At 35.6% G+C, this 15,000-nt stretch overlaps 2 protein-coding genes and 1 pseudogene across 4 annotated transcripts; all 3 read left to right on the top strand.

The window, feature by feature from the left end:
- The first annotated feature begins 1,021 nt into the window (after window positions 1–1,021).
- On the top strand, window positions 1,022–2,671 carry LOC132121132 (E3 ubiquitin-protein ligase TRIM47-like). Its single transcript, XM_059530308.1, has 4 exons — window positions 1,022–1,605; window positions 1,916–2,011; window positions 2,189–2,420; window positions 2,514–2,671. The coding sequence occupies exons 1-3, from the start codon at window positions 1,048–1,050 to the stop codon at window positions 2,372–2,374; spliced, it is 840 nt and encodes a 279-aa protein (XP_059386291.1). The 5' UTR covers window positions 1,022–1,047; the 3' UTR covers window positions 2,375–2,420; window positions 2,514–2,671.
- LOC132121175 (cytolytic toxin-beta-like) lies at window positions 2,631–4,530 on the top strand (annotated as a pseudogene).
- Window positions 4,531–5,594: 1,064 nt separating this feature from the next.
- Window positions 5,595–12,299, top strand: LOC132121131 (testis-expressed protein 47). Of its 3 annotated transcripts, XM_059530307.1 has the most exons (8): window positions 5,653–5,776; window positions 6,763–6,937; window positions 7,941–8,013; window positions 8,132–8,235; window positions 9,187–9,245; window positions 9,556–9,766; window positions 10,757–10,904; window positions 11,900–12,291. In XM_059530307.1, the coding sequence occupies exons 2-8, from the start codon at window positions 6,845–6,847 to the stop codon at window positions 11,938–11,940; spliced, it is 729 nt and encodes a 242-aa protein (XP_059386290.1). In that variant the 5' UTR covers window positions 5,653–5,776; window positions 6,763–6,844; the 3' UTR covers window positions 11,941–12,291. The 3 variants fall into 3 exon arrangements, with proteins under 3 accessions (XP_059386289.1, XP_059386290.1, XP_059386288.1); XM_059530306.1 differs by lacking the exon at window positions 6,763–6,937 and having other exon boundaries at window positions 5,595–5,776; window positions 9,535–9,766; window positions 11,900–12,299; XM_059530305.1 differs by lacking the exon at window positions 5,653–5,776 and having other exon boundaries at window positions 6,743–6,937; window positions 9,535–9,766; window positions 11,900–12,299.
- The last annotated feature ends 2,701 nt before the right edge of the window (window positions 12,300–15,000 follow it).

Below are 15,000 nucleotides of genomic sequence, written 5' to 3'. Positions count from 1 at the left end.
ATGCAGCATTCATTATGGATTCATACATCATTGTAATAGACTAGAGAGAAAAGACCAAATACTGGAATCATTAAGCAAAACTTGTTTGTCATAGCCAGATTAAATAAAGCCTGCCTCATCCAAAGATAATGAATGGTTTTCATGAATGGTATTTACTGTACATAGAAAGTAGACATTCATAATGTGATTCTTGAGGTATATTGTGTGCTTCTGTTTTCTGAATGAGGACATGGTTAAACGTGCAAGACGATGGTGTTTGTGTAGAGTTCATGCAGAAAACACTGAACAAATCGGAGCGTGTGTGAAAATAGAAGAAAAAAGAAACATGTCTTTGATTCAGGAACTGTATAAATGGTTTGGAAAATTGTGCCAAACGAATCAGTTAAAGTGTGTTTTAGCAATCAATAAAAACTGTATATTCAGCTCTCCTATACTGCAAAAGTACTGCAGTCCAGCTGCAAAGAGAAAAATGGTCAAGTAAAACTGTAAGTGAATAGTATGTTGCAGTACTCTCAAATACTGTAAGTTGCCCAATTGTAGATTAATTCTGTCCCAGCATTATGTCTTCGTGCTTGTGTCTGACGTGAGTACTTTTTGTCTACATCACAAGTAATGTTGTCTTTTCTGCTAGACAAAGAGAAAAAACCCTGTTCTGACAGATCCAGCCTTGTTAACACTCTCTAAACCTCACTCTTCCTCCTCATCCTCCACTTCATGTACTCTTCCTCCTCTCCTTCTCAGATTGTGTCCATCTATTGTCACCTGTGCCATTTGTGCTCTCTGAACTGCAAAAATAGTTGTAAAAAACTTTATCTTGCAATTCTGACTGTGTGATATAAACTTGCAAATTCTGAGAAATAAACACAAAAAAAGTCAGGATTCTGAGATAAAAAGTTTTTTTAAAAATTACTTTCTGTTTTTTTTTCGGTGCTAAAACAGGCTTTCAGTGAATCTTCTGGCACCACCCATTCCATAAAACCCAGAACAAGGAAGTCGCATGCTTAGCTCTAAACTGAAACTTAACAGACATTGTTCGTATACAGCGAAATGGCGGAGGCTGCTCTGGCACTCTGCTGTCCGGTCTGTCTGGATGTTCCCAGGAATCCCGTGACAATTCCCTGTGGACACAGTTACTGTAAGAGCTGTATTACAGGCTGCTGGGATCTGGAGGATCAGAAGAGTGTCTACAGCTGCCCTCAGTGCAGACAGACCTTCAGTCCAAGACCTGCTCTCAAAACAAACACAGATCTGGCCGAGAAACTGAGGAATCTGGTGCCTGAAGCCTCTATCTGTTACGCTGAGCTCGATGATGTGCCGTGTGATGTCTGCACAGGGAGAAAATGCAAAGCTGTGAAATCTTGCTTGGTGTGTGTGGTGTCCTTCTGTGAGCTCCACCTGAAGCCTCACCGTGTGTCTCCAGCATACGAAGGCCATAAATTAGTCACGGCATCCTGTAAGATCAAGGAGATGATTTGTCCTACTCATAAGAAGCCGCTGGAGATTTACTGCAAGACAGAGAAGCAGTTTGTGTGTTTACTTTGTGTTCTGAAGGAACACAGAGAGCATGACATTGTGCCTGCTGCATCTGAAAGACAATCTAAACAGGTAAATGCAGTCTCCATTTATTGCAGACACCTACATGAATAGTGCTTTACATGATACACATGGTTTCAAAGCAGCTTCAGAGTAATAAGCAGGACAATAAGAGAATCAGAGATGCAGACTTCCAGAAATCCAAATTTATAGCTCATTATTCGGTTCAATGTGGATTACGTTTAGAAGGTGATGGTAGCATATCACATATAAATGATTTTTATTCATGGAATTCATATCAATTACTGTGTCTAAATTCCATCAACATACAAGGGACATCATTTGTTGGCATTAAAAACTGATGTAATGTAATCCTCCACAGAGAGAGATTGAAGAGATGCAAAGGAACTCGGAAAAGAGAATTCAGAGAAGAGAGTGCGAATTAACCAAACTCACAACATTAATGGAGACAATCCGAGTGAGTTTTCCACAATACTAAAATAATAATAATTCTGTCATCATTTACTCATCTTGAAATTCTTAAATGATGACAAATTTAATTTTTGGGTGAAACATCCCTTTAAGTTTTTATGTTTAAGGGAGGTGGACATTATTTACAGAACCCTCTCAACAAATCCATTGTGTTTGCAAACAGAGCTCTGCCCGGGAAGCAGTGGACGACATGGAGAAACTCTGTATTGAGCTGACAGACTGCATTAAAGCTCAAAGCCTTGAGATCACGCATCTGATCAGAGCTCAGGAGGAGACCACCTTCTGTCAGGCTGAGTCAGTTCAAGAGCAGCTCCAGCATGAGATTTCAGAGATTCAGCAGAGATGCTGACCTTCAGATGCTTTTACGTTCTGAGGATGACTTCCTGTTCCTCCAGGTTTCATTTCCATCCTTCTTCCTGTAGATCACTGCTTTTAAATGGACCTGTTAACAAAATGCTCTCGATTTGTTGTCCTGTGTTTTGTTGTAGAGTATTAGGTCTCTGTCAAATCCTCCAATGTGTGAAAATTCACCCAGAGTTAATTTGAGTCATCACGGCTTCTTTGGACATGTGAGGAAATCGGTCTCTGAGAGAAAAAACAGAATAATGGATTTACTTGAGGAGAGTCACATGCAGTTATCTGAGAAAGGTGAGCTTACCACACTGACACCATTTTTCAAATATCTTATTAACAATTTGAATCAAAATCTTCAGCTGTTTGTAAAACATTACAATTTCAGATCTGTAAAGACCTGTTCACACCAAAAATTATTACAATAACTGAACATTTTAATAATACACTCTTACTCTAAAAGAACAGGGAAGTCCACACTGCAACTATAAAGAGAACCAATCGCAATGAGAATCCACCTGACTTTAAAGATCTTGAGAATTTAAACTAAGTCTGTCAGGTGATTACAATTTAAATCTAATTACTAATTAATCTAATTAAAATGCAAATTAGTTGCACATCAAGTGCAAGGTTGGGGGTTCGATTCCCCGGGAACACATGATATGTAAAAATTGATAGCCTGAATGCACTGTAAATCGCTTTGGATAAAAGCGTCTGCTAAATGCATACATTCAATTTAACTTTTAATTTAAATAATGATAAGAAAAGGATGTTTTTGTTCATGTTTTATAAGAATTATAATATTTTTTTTAAATTATGAAACTAAAATAGACCGTAACAGTACGCAGTCATCCTGCATCATTTTAATCAGCAACTGCATCATTGTAAGATAATGCACAGGTCTGGACTGGTTGGCTGTGTGAGCATAAAAAGGCAGCAGGTGCAACGCATACCAGGTTTTCGCTGATGAGCCAAGCCAGGAACCCAGCTGCTCAAGAATCATACAGCAGGCGACAGGACTTGAAATCTCTGTTCCCTCCTTGAGGAATGTGTAGCTGAGACATATGTAAATTACATTTGTAACTGAGACATTCCCTTTAGCCGGTCACTCTCGAAGTCACGTCTGTGACCGAGAATTGGACCCCTACCAAAGCACCATGGATGCTGCCCCTTCCAGTGTCCTGTGCGAGCCTCCAGCGCTCCCTTTTTGGTGTAATCCGGGGCTCGTTACAAGAAGATAATTTTCAGGCATTTCTGTTATACAAGTCTCATATTATGCAACACAGCTGAAATAAAAGTTGATTTTTCTCCTGTGCAGATTCGTATAACTTGACACTGGACCTCAACACGGCTCATAACAATCTTCATTTTTCAGAGGGAAACACCAAACTGACGTGGGGTACAGTACAGTCAAATCCAGATCGCCCAGAGAGATTTGATAGATAGTGGCAGGTCTTAAACACAGAGGGTTTGACCGGCTGCTGGTACTGGGAGGTGGAGTGGAGTGGCACAGTCGTCATAGCGGTTTCATACAAGAGCATTAACACTAAAGGCCCTGGAAACGAGTGTGGATTTGGACACAATGATCAGTCCTGGTGTTTGTGCTGCACATCTTCTCAGTACACTTTCTGGCACAGTAACACTGAGACGAAACCCTTTAAAATTCCCAGCTCATCTCGAGTAGGAGTTTATCTGGATCATGGTAGAGGAAATCTGTCCTTCTACAGTGTCTCCAACACCATGAGCCTCATCCACAAAGTCCAGACCACATTCACTCAGCCTGTCTATCCGGGGTTTGGTTTCAGGCTTGGGTTTTTAGGCTCCATTCAAGTCTCTCCCATAGCTTGAAATTTAAAAAAAATACTGAGATCTACACAACCAGTAAAACGTTTTTGAACAGTAAGATTTTGAAATGTTTTTTTAAAGAAGTCTCTTCTGCTTACAAAGCCTGCATCTATTTGATCCAAAATACAGCAAAAAATATAAATATATTGTGAAATATTTCTACTATTTCAAACATCTGTTTTCTGTGTGAATCTGTGTTAAAGTGTAATTTATTTCTGTGATGCTCCGCTGTATTTTCAGCATCATTCCTCCAGTCTTCAGTGTCACATGATCTTCAGAAATCATGAATAATATGATGATTTGCAGCTCAAAGAATTTTTTTTTTAATACAACATTATTATTAATAATCATAAAAATTATTTTATTTTATTTTATTTGGAAATAAATTCTAGAAATTAATACTTTTGTTTAGCAAGGATGCTTTAAATTGTCCAAAAGTGATGATAAAAAACAATTATAATGTATTTATATTTCAGATAAAAGCTGTTCTTCTGAACTTTTATTCATCAGAGAAACCAGAAGAAAAAAAATCAACTCTGCTGTTTTTAATGTAATAAAAATAAAAAATATGTTGTTTTCTTGAGCAGTAAATCATCATATTATTCATGATTTCTGAAGATCATGTGACACTGAAGACTGGAGGAATGATGCTGAAAATACAGCGGAGCATCTCAGAAATAAATATTCAAACAGAAAGCAGTTATTTTAAGTAGTACAAATATTTCACAATATTAATGCTTTTGCTGTATTTTGGATCAAATAAATGCAGGCTTGGTGAGCAGAAGTGACTTCTTTAAAAAAACATTCAAAATCTTACTGTTCAAAAACTTTTGACTGCAAGTGTGTATAATTTTAATCTCATGTAGCACTTATATATTGTGTGAACATCTGTATTTCTGCTTTTCAAACCTTCAGTCTACTGACATTTATCATGACTTCCAATTTGAACATAACCTTGCACTTTATAACTTGTGCAAAAACGTAGTTCATAAACAAAATTCTACAGAGTATGCTCACTTATTTCTCTGGTCTACTCAGTATGTGCTCTTCTGAATACTGCATCCTCAAACAGACATAGAATTGGAAAAAAGGTAAAAGGGAAATGTAAGGTTATATATATATATATAATTTCTCATTTTTAGCACAAGAAGGATTTATTAAAATAGTGTTATGGGTATGTAATGTGTGTGTATATATAATGTTGCAAGCAGACAGAAAATAGAAATGAGTACATAAACATCTCAATCAGAAATGATCTTTGTATTTTTGTCTTTCTTTGTTTCTCATGGCACCAATATACTGCATAATCTACACAAATGTCCTGTCTATATTCATGCATAGGTGTTTTTGACTCAGAAGTGTGCACTGTTCCCTTAAAAGAGAGCTTCAGAAGGGTGCAGGGGTGTTCAGAGCTGCTGTTGCTTAGTAACCAGTGTAAACACACACACACACACACACACAGGCAGTCATGGCTTCACGGGATCTGGACGCAGAGTTGGTCAGATCAGAGTCTCTGTTCGTCCGGCTGATGGACAAACACAGGACTGGCAGAAAGGTTTGTTATGCTCTTACATTCACTGAAGCAGGAGCGGCTCAGATTTCTCCTCATCAGAGGTTACACTACTTCCAGAGCACAAGTACACTACACTACAACACACCCAAAGACACACTTCAGCTCTGTGTCCAGGCACTTCTGTGTCCCAGGGTTGATTTTTATCAGAAATCAATGATTTAGCAAAAACTTTATGTACTTTTGTCTATGTCCGCTACTTTTTAAATGTATTTAAATATTGATTTTATTCTTTCACCCTTGTGTCAGATCAGTGTTGCTACTGTTAATTAAAACAAAAAATTTGTGTCAGAATTTTTATTTTTTTGGGGTAATTGGAATACAGGCAAAAATACAACAAAATATAAATAAATTAAAATTTTAAAAAATTACATTTAAATTACAAAAATCAATTTTTTAAATAAAACAGAATGTAAATATCAGACAAAAACTCGCACTTAAAAATGTAAAAAAAAAAAAAAATATATATATATATATATATAAATAAATGGTAAAACTACTAAAATAAAATTTAAAAATAAGAAATAAGAAAAAGGCTGAAATAAAAAAAATAATTGATTAATTTATAGATATATATATATATATATATATATTTTTTTTTTTTTTTTTTTTATGTAAAACTTATAAAAATGTAAACAATATTTAGAAATCTTACCAAAATAAATGAAATGAAGTTGAAATACTTAAATGACTAAAGCCAAAATAAAATTTTCTAAACAAAGAGTGAGTTAAAAGAAAAATATCAGAATATTTTAATGGTGCTTTGTTTCCAATCGAGCCGTAACTTAGTCACATTATTAATAAAGTATGAAAATAATACTTACGTAATTGCTAGCTATCAAATGAGTCTTAGTAAGACAAAGGAGCTGGCTCCAAAAAAAAAGTTTTAAACACCACTTCCCTCACAGAATGAGTAGTGTTTTCATGATGGTTCGGGGGTAATTGGCAGCGCTTGTGTTTCCCCGGGGCAGAGCTCTCGTCTCCTGGAGATTGAGATGAAGCAGGTAAACAGTGAGGGAGGGTTAGTTAGCAGCAGACGGACAGAAGAGCAGCATGGAGAGAGACACACAGAGCTCAAGCACAGAAGCAGATAAAGAGAACGGCTCCAGTCTGTTCCACCGACGGCTGAAGCACCGCAGAGAGACGGTCAGTGCACACAAACACAGACTGAACGAGCTCAGGCAATTCATCAACACTGAGCTTCAGCAGGAAACTGCAGGGAGTTTAAGAAAATAGAGAGAGAGAGAGAGAGAGAGAGTTACATTTTAAGTTACATAACCTTTGATTGTTACATTTTAATGTGTTCATTTGAATTCTATATATATTGTTACATTTACATAATGTTTTATTTAGGAAAATAATCATGCAAGTTGAAGTTAAATAAAATTACTAAATTGACTGAAATAGAAATAAATGAAAGTGTGGAAGCTTGTTTCCACCTCTGGATAAAAAAAAAACTGAAAAAAGGTAATTGTGACTATTTATCCATCAATTCTGATGTTTTCTCAAAACTGCAAGATATAAACTCAGAACTGTAAGAAAAAAAGTCACAATTACCTTTTTTAGCTTCCATAATAATTACTAAAACTAAAACTGAAATTAAAAGAAATAACAGCTATGTAGAAATATTTTGCAATTATTAATTATATATATATATAATTGCTATAAAAATAGAACACACTTTTTTATTAGTTTATTTTTAATTGTAACATTTTTAATTTTATTTGTTTATTTGAACCGTGAACATTTGAATGTGTTGATAAATTGATACATGACTGAAATATTAACTTAAAATCTCATTCAAACTTCAAGAAAATACTTGCTCAAAAACAAATACTAGTTTTAAAAGATGTATATAATGATTATTATTATTATTATTATGCAACTATTTTAAGCTTTATTGTCTCTTTAATTAGTCTTTTTCCAAAGTGTGATATTAAAAAAAAAATTTAATTCATAAGAACAAAAAAATACATGTAAATGTGCAACTTGTATTGTTTATTTGATGAGCGGTTGCTGTAGATTCATAAAATCAAACGCACAGACGTTCTCTGTATCCAGTCAACAGCTCAAACAAACGCTGAGTGTTTCTCATATTCTTCAGTCACTCAACAGGTTTGTCTTGTGTCACTTCCTGTCTCTCCTGCAGAAGTTCCTGTTACACCGGCTGACTGTGATTGGCCGTCTGTCCTGTGGAGCGGCTGACAGGAGAGCTGTGTTAGGTCCGTCTGAGCGTCTCAGATTTCCAGAGTGTCTTCACAATCCAAACCCTGACCTGAAAATGGTTCAGTTTTGAAATGAACTCTCTGAGACGTTTCTCTGGTGTGTGTTGTGTGTCAGATCACTACGGGAAGCTGATTCTCAGTCTGCAGAGGATCCGAGCGGGTGAAGACGTCACCGGTCTCCTGCTGCTTTACCCTCAGCACGTGCTGCTCGTCATCGAGGTGCTTCATCTGCTTCATCTGCGCTCCACGGTGTTCATCAGCTGCTTCACAACCATGGCTTTCTGCCACTGTGGAACATTCATGCATCTAAAACCTTTTTCTCAGAGTTACATGATATACAATTGCAGTTCTGTGAAGAAAAGTCAAAATTGTGAGCTAAAATGTATTGCAATTTAAAATAAAAACATTGCAATTTAATTTTGTATTCGCAGACAGGACTGCAAGAATTAGAGTTAAAAGTAAAAGTTAAATTGACTTTAAAAATGTAAGTTAAATTGCAAGATTAAAAAGTTGCAATCGCCTTTTTGAATTTATTTTTCTGTTGGGGAAAAAAACTTCCATAATTTCTAAAACTGTAATAAAAATACATTAAAGCTACTATATATAGAAATATTACAGGGAACATCTAACAATGATTTTTTTTATTATATCTTATTAAAATAATTTATGTACAAATAAAAAAAAAATGACAAAAGCATTTAACAAAAATTACTAAAACTTAAAATAAAGCTAATTCAAAGTATAAATAAATACCGTAGTAATATCAACAATACTAAAATAACACTGTTCCAAACTAAAATATGAAAAATATATTAATATTACAATTGCCTAAACAAAAAGTAAAAAAAAGAATAATTAATTGTGCACCATTTCCAGTCAAGCTGCCAAATCATGCAAAAAAAGAAAAGAAAAAGAAAAAAAAGTATGAAAATATTACTTACTGTACATTACATAAGTGCCAGTTCTATATTTTAAAATGAGGTTGGAGAGCATCAGGTTTTCTGCATGATATACATCTAAACTTTAGTTTCCCACAGAAGAAAGAAAGACATGAGAGTGAGTAAATGATGCATCATATTCCTAAATCTGGAGCACTGTATGTCAGAAGCGTGTCATAAACAGACGCAGTGATTGTGAAATGTTAATCCATAAATATCCTTCATGCACTAGTGTTCGACTGAAGCTCTGCTGTCTATCCTGCAAGACCTGCGACACATGGAGGAGAACAGGTGATTATTAATCAACAACACCCACGATTCTCTGCTGCGCTGCTGATAAAACAATCATTCTTCCCTAGATAGTGAACGCCAGTTAGTGCACTACAGGTCATTTACATTTAGATACATCTGCAAGACGAAATAAATCAGGGGTTACTAGAGTTAACTAAAAATACAATTATTTCTGTTACTTAAAATTAAATAAATAAAAGATAATAAAATACCAGCTTGTTACTAAGGCAACATTTCACATTTTAATTTAGGTTAACTTGATTAAGTAAAACTGTCAAATAATGTGCAGAAGCACCTCTCTGCCCCACAGCGGTCCGATCCTGGAGCCCCGAATCCTGCTGGTGTCCCACGACCTTCCCAGAAGACTCTTCCAGCTCTGGAGCCACAAGCTTCTGGACGAGTCTGACAGCCAGGGGACGCTGGTCTCAGACGAACAGAGCCCGGAGAGACTCGTGGGGGACACCCTTCATCAGATCCTTCGGCTCGGACGCCTCCTGCTCAACAAAACACAACAGATCACGGTACAAATAAATACCTAAGATCTGTCATTGCTCTGGACTTCGTTTCCTCGTCTCTCCTAAAGTTCCCCACGAGTAATAAGAGTATGACTAAACAGTCATAGCTATAGAATTATTGTGAACAGATTTGAAAGTGTAATAATATCGCTGGAATCATGCAACTGGCAATAAAAAAAAAAAATCGGGGGCTAAAATATATCTAAAATTAATGTTAAGTATATGTTTTAATTAGTAAAGTTCAATTAAATATATTTTTGAAATTGAAAATATATTGTTTAAATTTTCATACACCAAAATAAATGTATAATATAAAATAAATAATATAAAATAAATAAATAAAGTTAGAAAATAAAATACAAATAAATTTACAAATATATTTATATATATTAAATATATTTAAAAAATAATATAAATAAAAAAAAATTATTAATACTAATATAATAATATTTATCAAATTAATTTCTGTAATACTTTGCAAAAAAATGTGAAAATATATTTTTGTCCATTTTTGTGTATATATATATATATATATATATATGTGTGTGTGTGTGTGTGTGTGAGTTTGTGTGTGTGTGTGTGTGTAATTTTTTTTTGTCATATAGGAAATTGAATTCTACTTAAAAGCATGCGATACAGTTAAGTTAACAGAATGTAAATAAAGGCATGCTTAAGGATTACTCCAAGGATGAAAATTATAACGATACATTTTCACTTTTGATACAAGTTTCACATTTCAATGATAATAACAGAGAAAACCGATATCGTTGGGATTACTTTCAGGCGATTATTTCCAGAGTGTTATCGTGCGTTGGTGTGGATGCTGAAAATATGTTCATCGTTACAGTTATCGTTCTCGGTGTGAACAGGCCTTTATTAATCTTCCAGGATCATTATCGAAGTCAAACATCTGATAGACAATCTTTTAACAGATGAAGCTGTGCTCTCTCGGACGGTTCTGGGTGATAAACTCAGGAGATCTGTGTGTTTGATCAGGGATCTGAAGTGATTCCGGATGAAGTGCTGAAGGATGCGGTTCCTCCGCAGGCCGCAGTGACTCGTCTGCTCCAGATGGAGGCGCTGTTGAGTCCCGCGCGCTACATCAGCACCTATCACACACCGCTACACCTGCGCCTGGACTCAGGTAACACACCTCACCTTCCGCTTAAAGAGACAGTACACAAAAAAATGTAAATCATTATCATTTGCTCTCCCTCAAGTTAAGAGTTTCTTTCTTCTGTTGAACACAAAATAAGATATTGAAGAATGCTGGTAACCAAACAGTGGACGGCAGCCACTGAGTAGTTTTTTCCATACAATGGAAGTCAATGGTGACAGTCAACTGTTTGACAGAAATTTCATTTTTGGGTGAACCGTCTCTTTTTTTTTCTGGATATGACATCAGTATATTATTTAAAATACAGAGTATTTATATTTTAATTATTCTTTAAATGCAATCATTGTATTCCAGTCATTTTTACATAGTAGCTAGTGTATAAAATACTCTATTACAGCAATGAGAATCAGTTTTTCTGCATGGTCATGTTTCCTGAACGTGTTGTTTTGTGCATCTGATTGTTTAAGGACATGTTTTCGGGAGTTTTCGTCCCACCACAGTGTAGGTTTGGATTTAGGGTCAGGAGGTACGTCTTGTTTGATCCTCTGTGGTGCATGCAAACATCAGAGCGTGTTTAGAGTCTGCATGCGTGCATGTGAACTGGACTGCATTCACCTGTCTAGGACTCAATAAACCACCTGAGAAACTAGAACATATCAAGAAAACGTCTCAGATGTTTCTCCTGAGAAAAAGACACCAGTGGTTTCATACATGAATGATCTCAACAGTGCAGAGTTCAGTCCAAAATTCAATCTCAATCTTTTCTCAAACAATTCCTTTCATAGCTGTATACTGGCAGTCGTTTTGAGAAACATTTGAGATAAAGTGAGACTCTATTAATTCTCCTGAGTTGAGAAACCTCAGAAGTGATGACTCTTTAACTCTTCGCTCTTTTTGTATTGTTATTCTTTCTTCATAAATCTCAAATAACCACCAACTAACTCCATGAAAGTATTCTAGTTAACTAACATACATATGTATGCATATGTGCTCATTTTTGCCGTTTTTGTGTGTTTTGACAGAATCTGTGTGGCCAGCAGGGGAACATCTTCAGATCGCTTGAACGATTTTATACATTTAAACATTTTAATACATCTCAAAAAGTTTTGGTAATGATTGAAGGCTCTAAATGCAATGCATTGAAAAATAATTTGAATGCATTAATTAATAGACTTTATAATGCATTGCATGATCTTATTATTTTTAATAAATTATCATACTTATCTATTAATTTTACACAGTATAATGCATTAAACTGTAAAAAAACAACCAAAAGGAATGTGCAAATATTATATTGCATTTAACTTCACAATTATATATAATGCAGTACATGTACATTATGAATACCTTTGAAATGCATTATACATAAACTTAAAACTGACCAGGTTTATTTTTAATACATGAATGATGCAACTAACTTTTCTTTTTAGAAGACATTGCTTATAATGAGATTTAGATTATCTTAGCCAAAACCTTTTAACCTCAGGAATATGTCATATTTCAGAATTAAACAGCTTGGAATAAAATGCATGTACAAATGTAAGTCATTAAAAATTATTTATTATTATTTTTTGTCAATAACACATTCTGATGAAGGATGTTGTTCTTTAAGCTTCATGAGACTTTGAACATCCCGTCTCAAATTATTCCAGTTTTCCATTTAAAACACACATTTTGACACACAGGACCTCTTCATAAAAAACAACAAAATGTAAAATATCATTCTCTGAGTAAATGACGCTCCGTTAATTTGGCCCCAGAAACAGAACGTAACGACAGTATGACGGTGAAAGAGCATGCAGCATTAAAAGCTCCAGCACACAGATATACACACAGCATCTGCGGCGGTTTGTGTGGTTATTAAGTCATTAACTAGTCTGCTAAGTGATTCTGATCAGATTCACATGAGACAGTGAGGAAAGAAGGTATTTAAGAGCTTGTGAGTGAAAGAGTTCAGTCTAATGTAGAGCCAAGTCTTAAGGTGTGTTTTGTGTTTAGACTCTAAAAGCAAATTAGTAAAGTCTGTGATTTTAAACTTTCATTGGAAATGCATTTATTTAAAGGAACAGTTCACCAAAAATTATAATTAGCTGAAAATGTGCTCAGGTCATCCAAAGATCAGGATTAGTTTGTTTCTTCATCAGAAATGTAGCATTGCATCAGTGTCTCATCAATGGGTGCTCTGCAGTGAATGGGTGCCGTCAGAATGAGAGTCTGATAAAAACATCACAATAATCCACAGCACTCCAGTCCATCAGTGAACATCTGGAGAAGAAAAAAGATGAAACACATCCAGCATTAAGATGTTTTTAACTCAAATAATCCATAATAACACTTCCTCCAGTGAACAAGTGCATCTGCTGTTGTCTCTCACAGATTAGTTTAGATCTGTTTAAACGCTGCTTGATCTGTGCAGATTTCTCTCCTGATTCAGACCAGAACACTTGTTCACTGGAGGAAGTGTTATTATGGATTATTTGAGTTAAAATCATCTTAATGCTGGATGTGTTTCATCTTTTGTCTTCTACAGATGTTCACTGATGGACTGGAGTGCTGTGGATTATTGTGATGTTTTTATCAGACTCTCATTCTGACGGCACCCATTCACTGCAGAGCATCCATTGATGAGACACTGATGCAATGCTACATTTCTCCAAACCTGATGAAGAAACAAACTCATCCTGATCTCGGATGTTCATTTTTGGGTGAATTATTGCTTTTATCACCGTTAGGAGGAGACTGCATGCGATCTACAGAAGTTTGAGCGGTTGATATAGTCTCGAATAGCAGCTGATATCGAGGGCTGGAGTAGCTGCATTACTTCTGTTCTTGTTTTTTTTTTGCCAAAAAGCTATAACAGCATGTATAAAATGTTTCAAATTGAGATACATTGTAGATAATGAATGCAAAGCATGCGTCAGATTCACAAACATCTAGACATCAGAGCATCTTTACAATAATCCAGACTGATCCCCAAAACACAGGAATAATGCACTTCATTCACGTTTCCCGACCCTTTCGTGTTTGCTCATTACATACTTGGGCTAATTATGATTTTAGCTGTCAATTCAACACATTGCACTGCCTTAAACCTGCTAAAACACTGAGAAACGGCAGGCTGATCTTCTTCAATGCACTTCTGTCAATACACCCTCATATAAAAATGGGCTTCAGCCAACAAAAACTACAAAACCACCGTATCAAAATACACTAAACAACTCTATTCAGATCCACAAACATGTGAAAGTTCATCTTCTCCTGACAGATCTGCTCTCATCCACGAGGAAAAACTAAATCAGAGCGTTTAACCGTGAAAATGAAACAATATTGAGTTTATCATCTCTTTCAGTTTCACTACACCGTTTCCCTGATCTACTGATATTCTTCTGGATTAATGTGTCACCTGAAGTCAAATTTTGTTTAAGATGGTCAAACAGAAGCACAAACAGATGCGAAATCCACAAAGACTGATGATAAATTACCCAACACACACACACACACACACACACATTCAGGAGGTTTTAAACTCAACATGACCTTCTTTTACGATGAATCGTTCTCCTGTTTAACTCATGACGTCACATTACGGAGGTAAAATAGGTTTCATGTTGACTTTAAAGAATGGTCGCAAACCACATCCAGACGCTCGAGGTAAAGAGGTAAACGTGTGACTTCGGTTTAATCTTGTCGCAATCCGGATCGCTTTCAGGTCGTTTGTGCGTCTGATTCTTCAGCAAACGCACTTCACCTTCCTGTTAAATCACAAACCTTCACAGGAACCGCGGCGATTCGTATTCCAGCATTGTGTCTGAAGCAAAAATAATATTGTCTGTAAATATACATATATGTGTTTATATATAGAGAGAAAAATTGGTAAATATCGGACCTTTGCTTCTATAGACTATGTACAGCAGAGAGTGAACAGCATTTACACGTGCTAATACTTACAGCAGAGTTTGTGGTGTTTTATTCATATCATATTCATCAGACGAACAACACGCCAGCAATCAACAACCTTCGTTCGGTCAGTAAGGCTTACCAAATCATGGAAAACATGTTAATTTCAGGGAATTTTAACCCTCAGATGCATGATGTGTCTATTAGAACAGACGTTTAAGACAGG

Source organism: Carassius carassius, chromosome 39, assembly GCF_963082965.1.
Source record: "Carassius carassius chromosome 39, fCarCar2.1, whole genome shotgun sequence".
Classification (NCBI taxonomy): domain Eukaryota; kingdom Metazoa; phylum Chordata; class Actinopteri; order Cypriniformes; family Cyprinidae; genus Carassius; species Carassius carassius.
Note: the sequence above shows the minus strand (reverse complement) of the source record. Positions and strands in the feature narration are given on the sequence as shown.

Coding starts and splice junctions, on each gene's coding strand:
- LOC132121132 (XM_059530308.1), top strand. CDS start 1,048: ATGGCGGAGGCTGCTCTGGCACTCTGCTGTCCGGTCTGTCTGGATGTT. Junction 1,606..1,915: donor CTGAAAGACAATCTAAACAG/GTAAATGCAGTC, acceptor AATCCTCCACAG/AGAGAGATTGAAGAGATGCA. Junction 2,012..2,188: donor CATTAATGGAGACAATCCGA/GTGAGTTTTCCA, acceptor GTTTGCAAACAG/AGCTCTGCCCGGGAAGCAGT.
- LOC132121131 (XM_059530305.1), top strand. CDS start 6,845: ATGGAGAGAGACACACAGAGCTCAAGCACAGAAGCAGATAAAGAGAAC. Junction 8,014..8,131: donor TGACAGGAGAGCTGTGTTAG/GTCCGTCTGAGC, acceptor GTTGTGTGTCAG/ATCACTACGGGAAGCTGATT. Junction 9,767..10,756: donor ACAAAACACAACAGATCACG/GTACAAATAAAT, acceptor GTGTTTGATCAG/GGATCTGAAGTGATTCCGGA.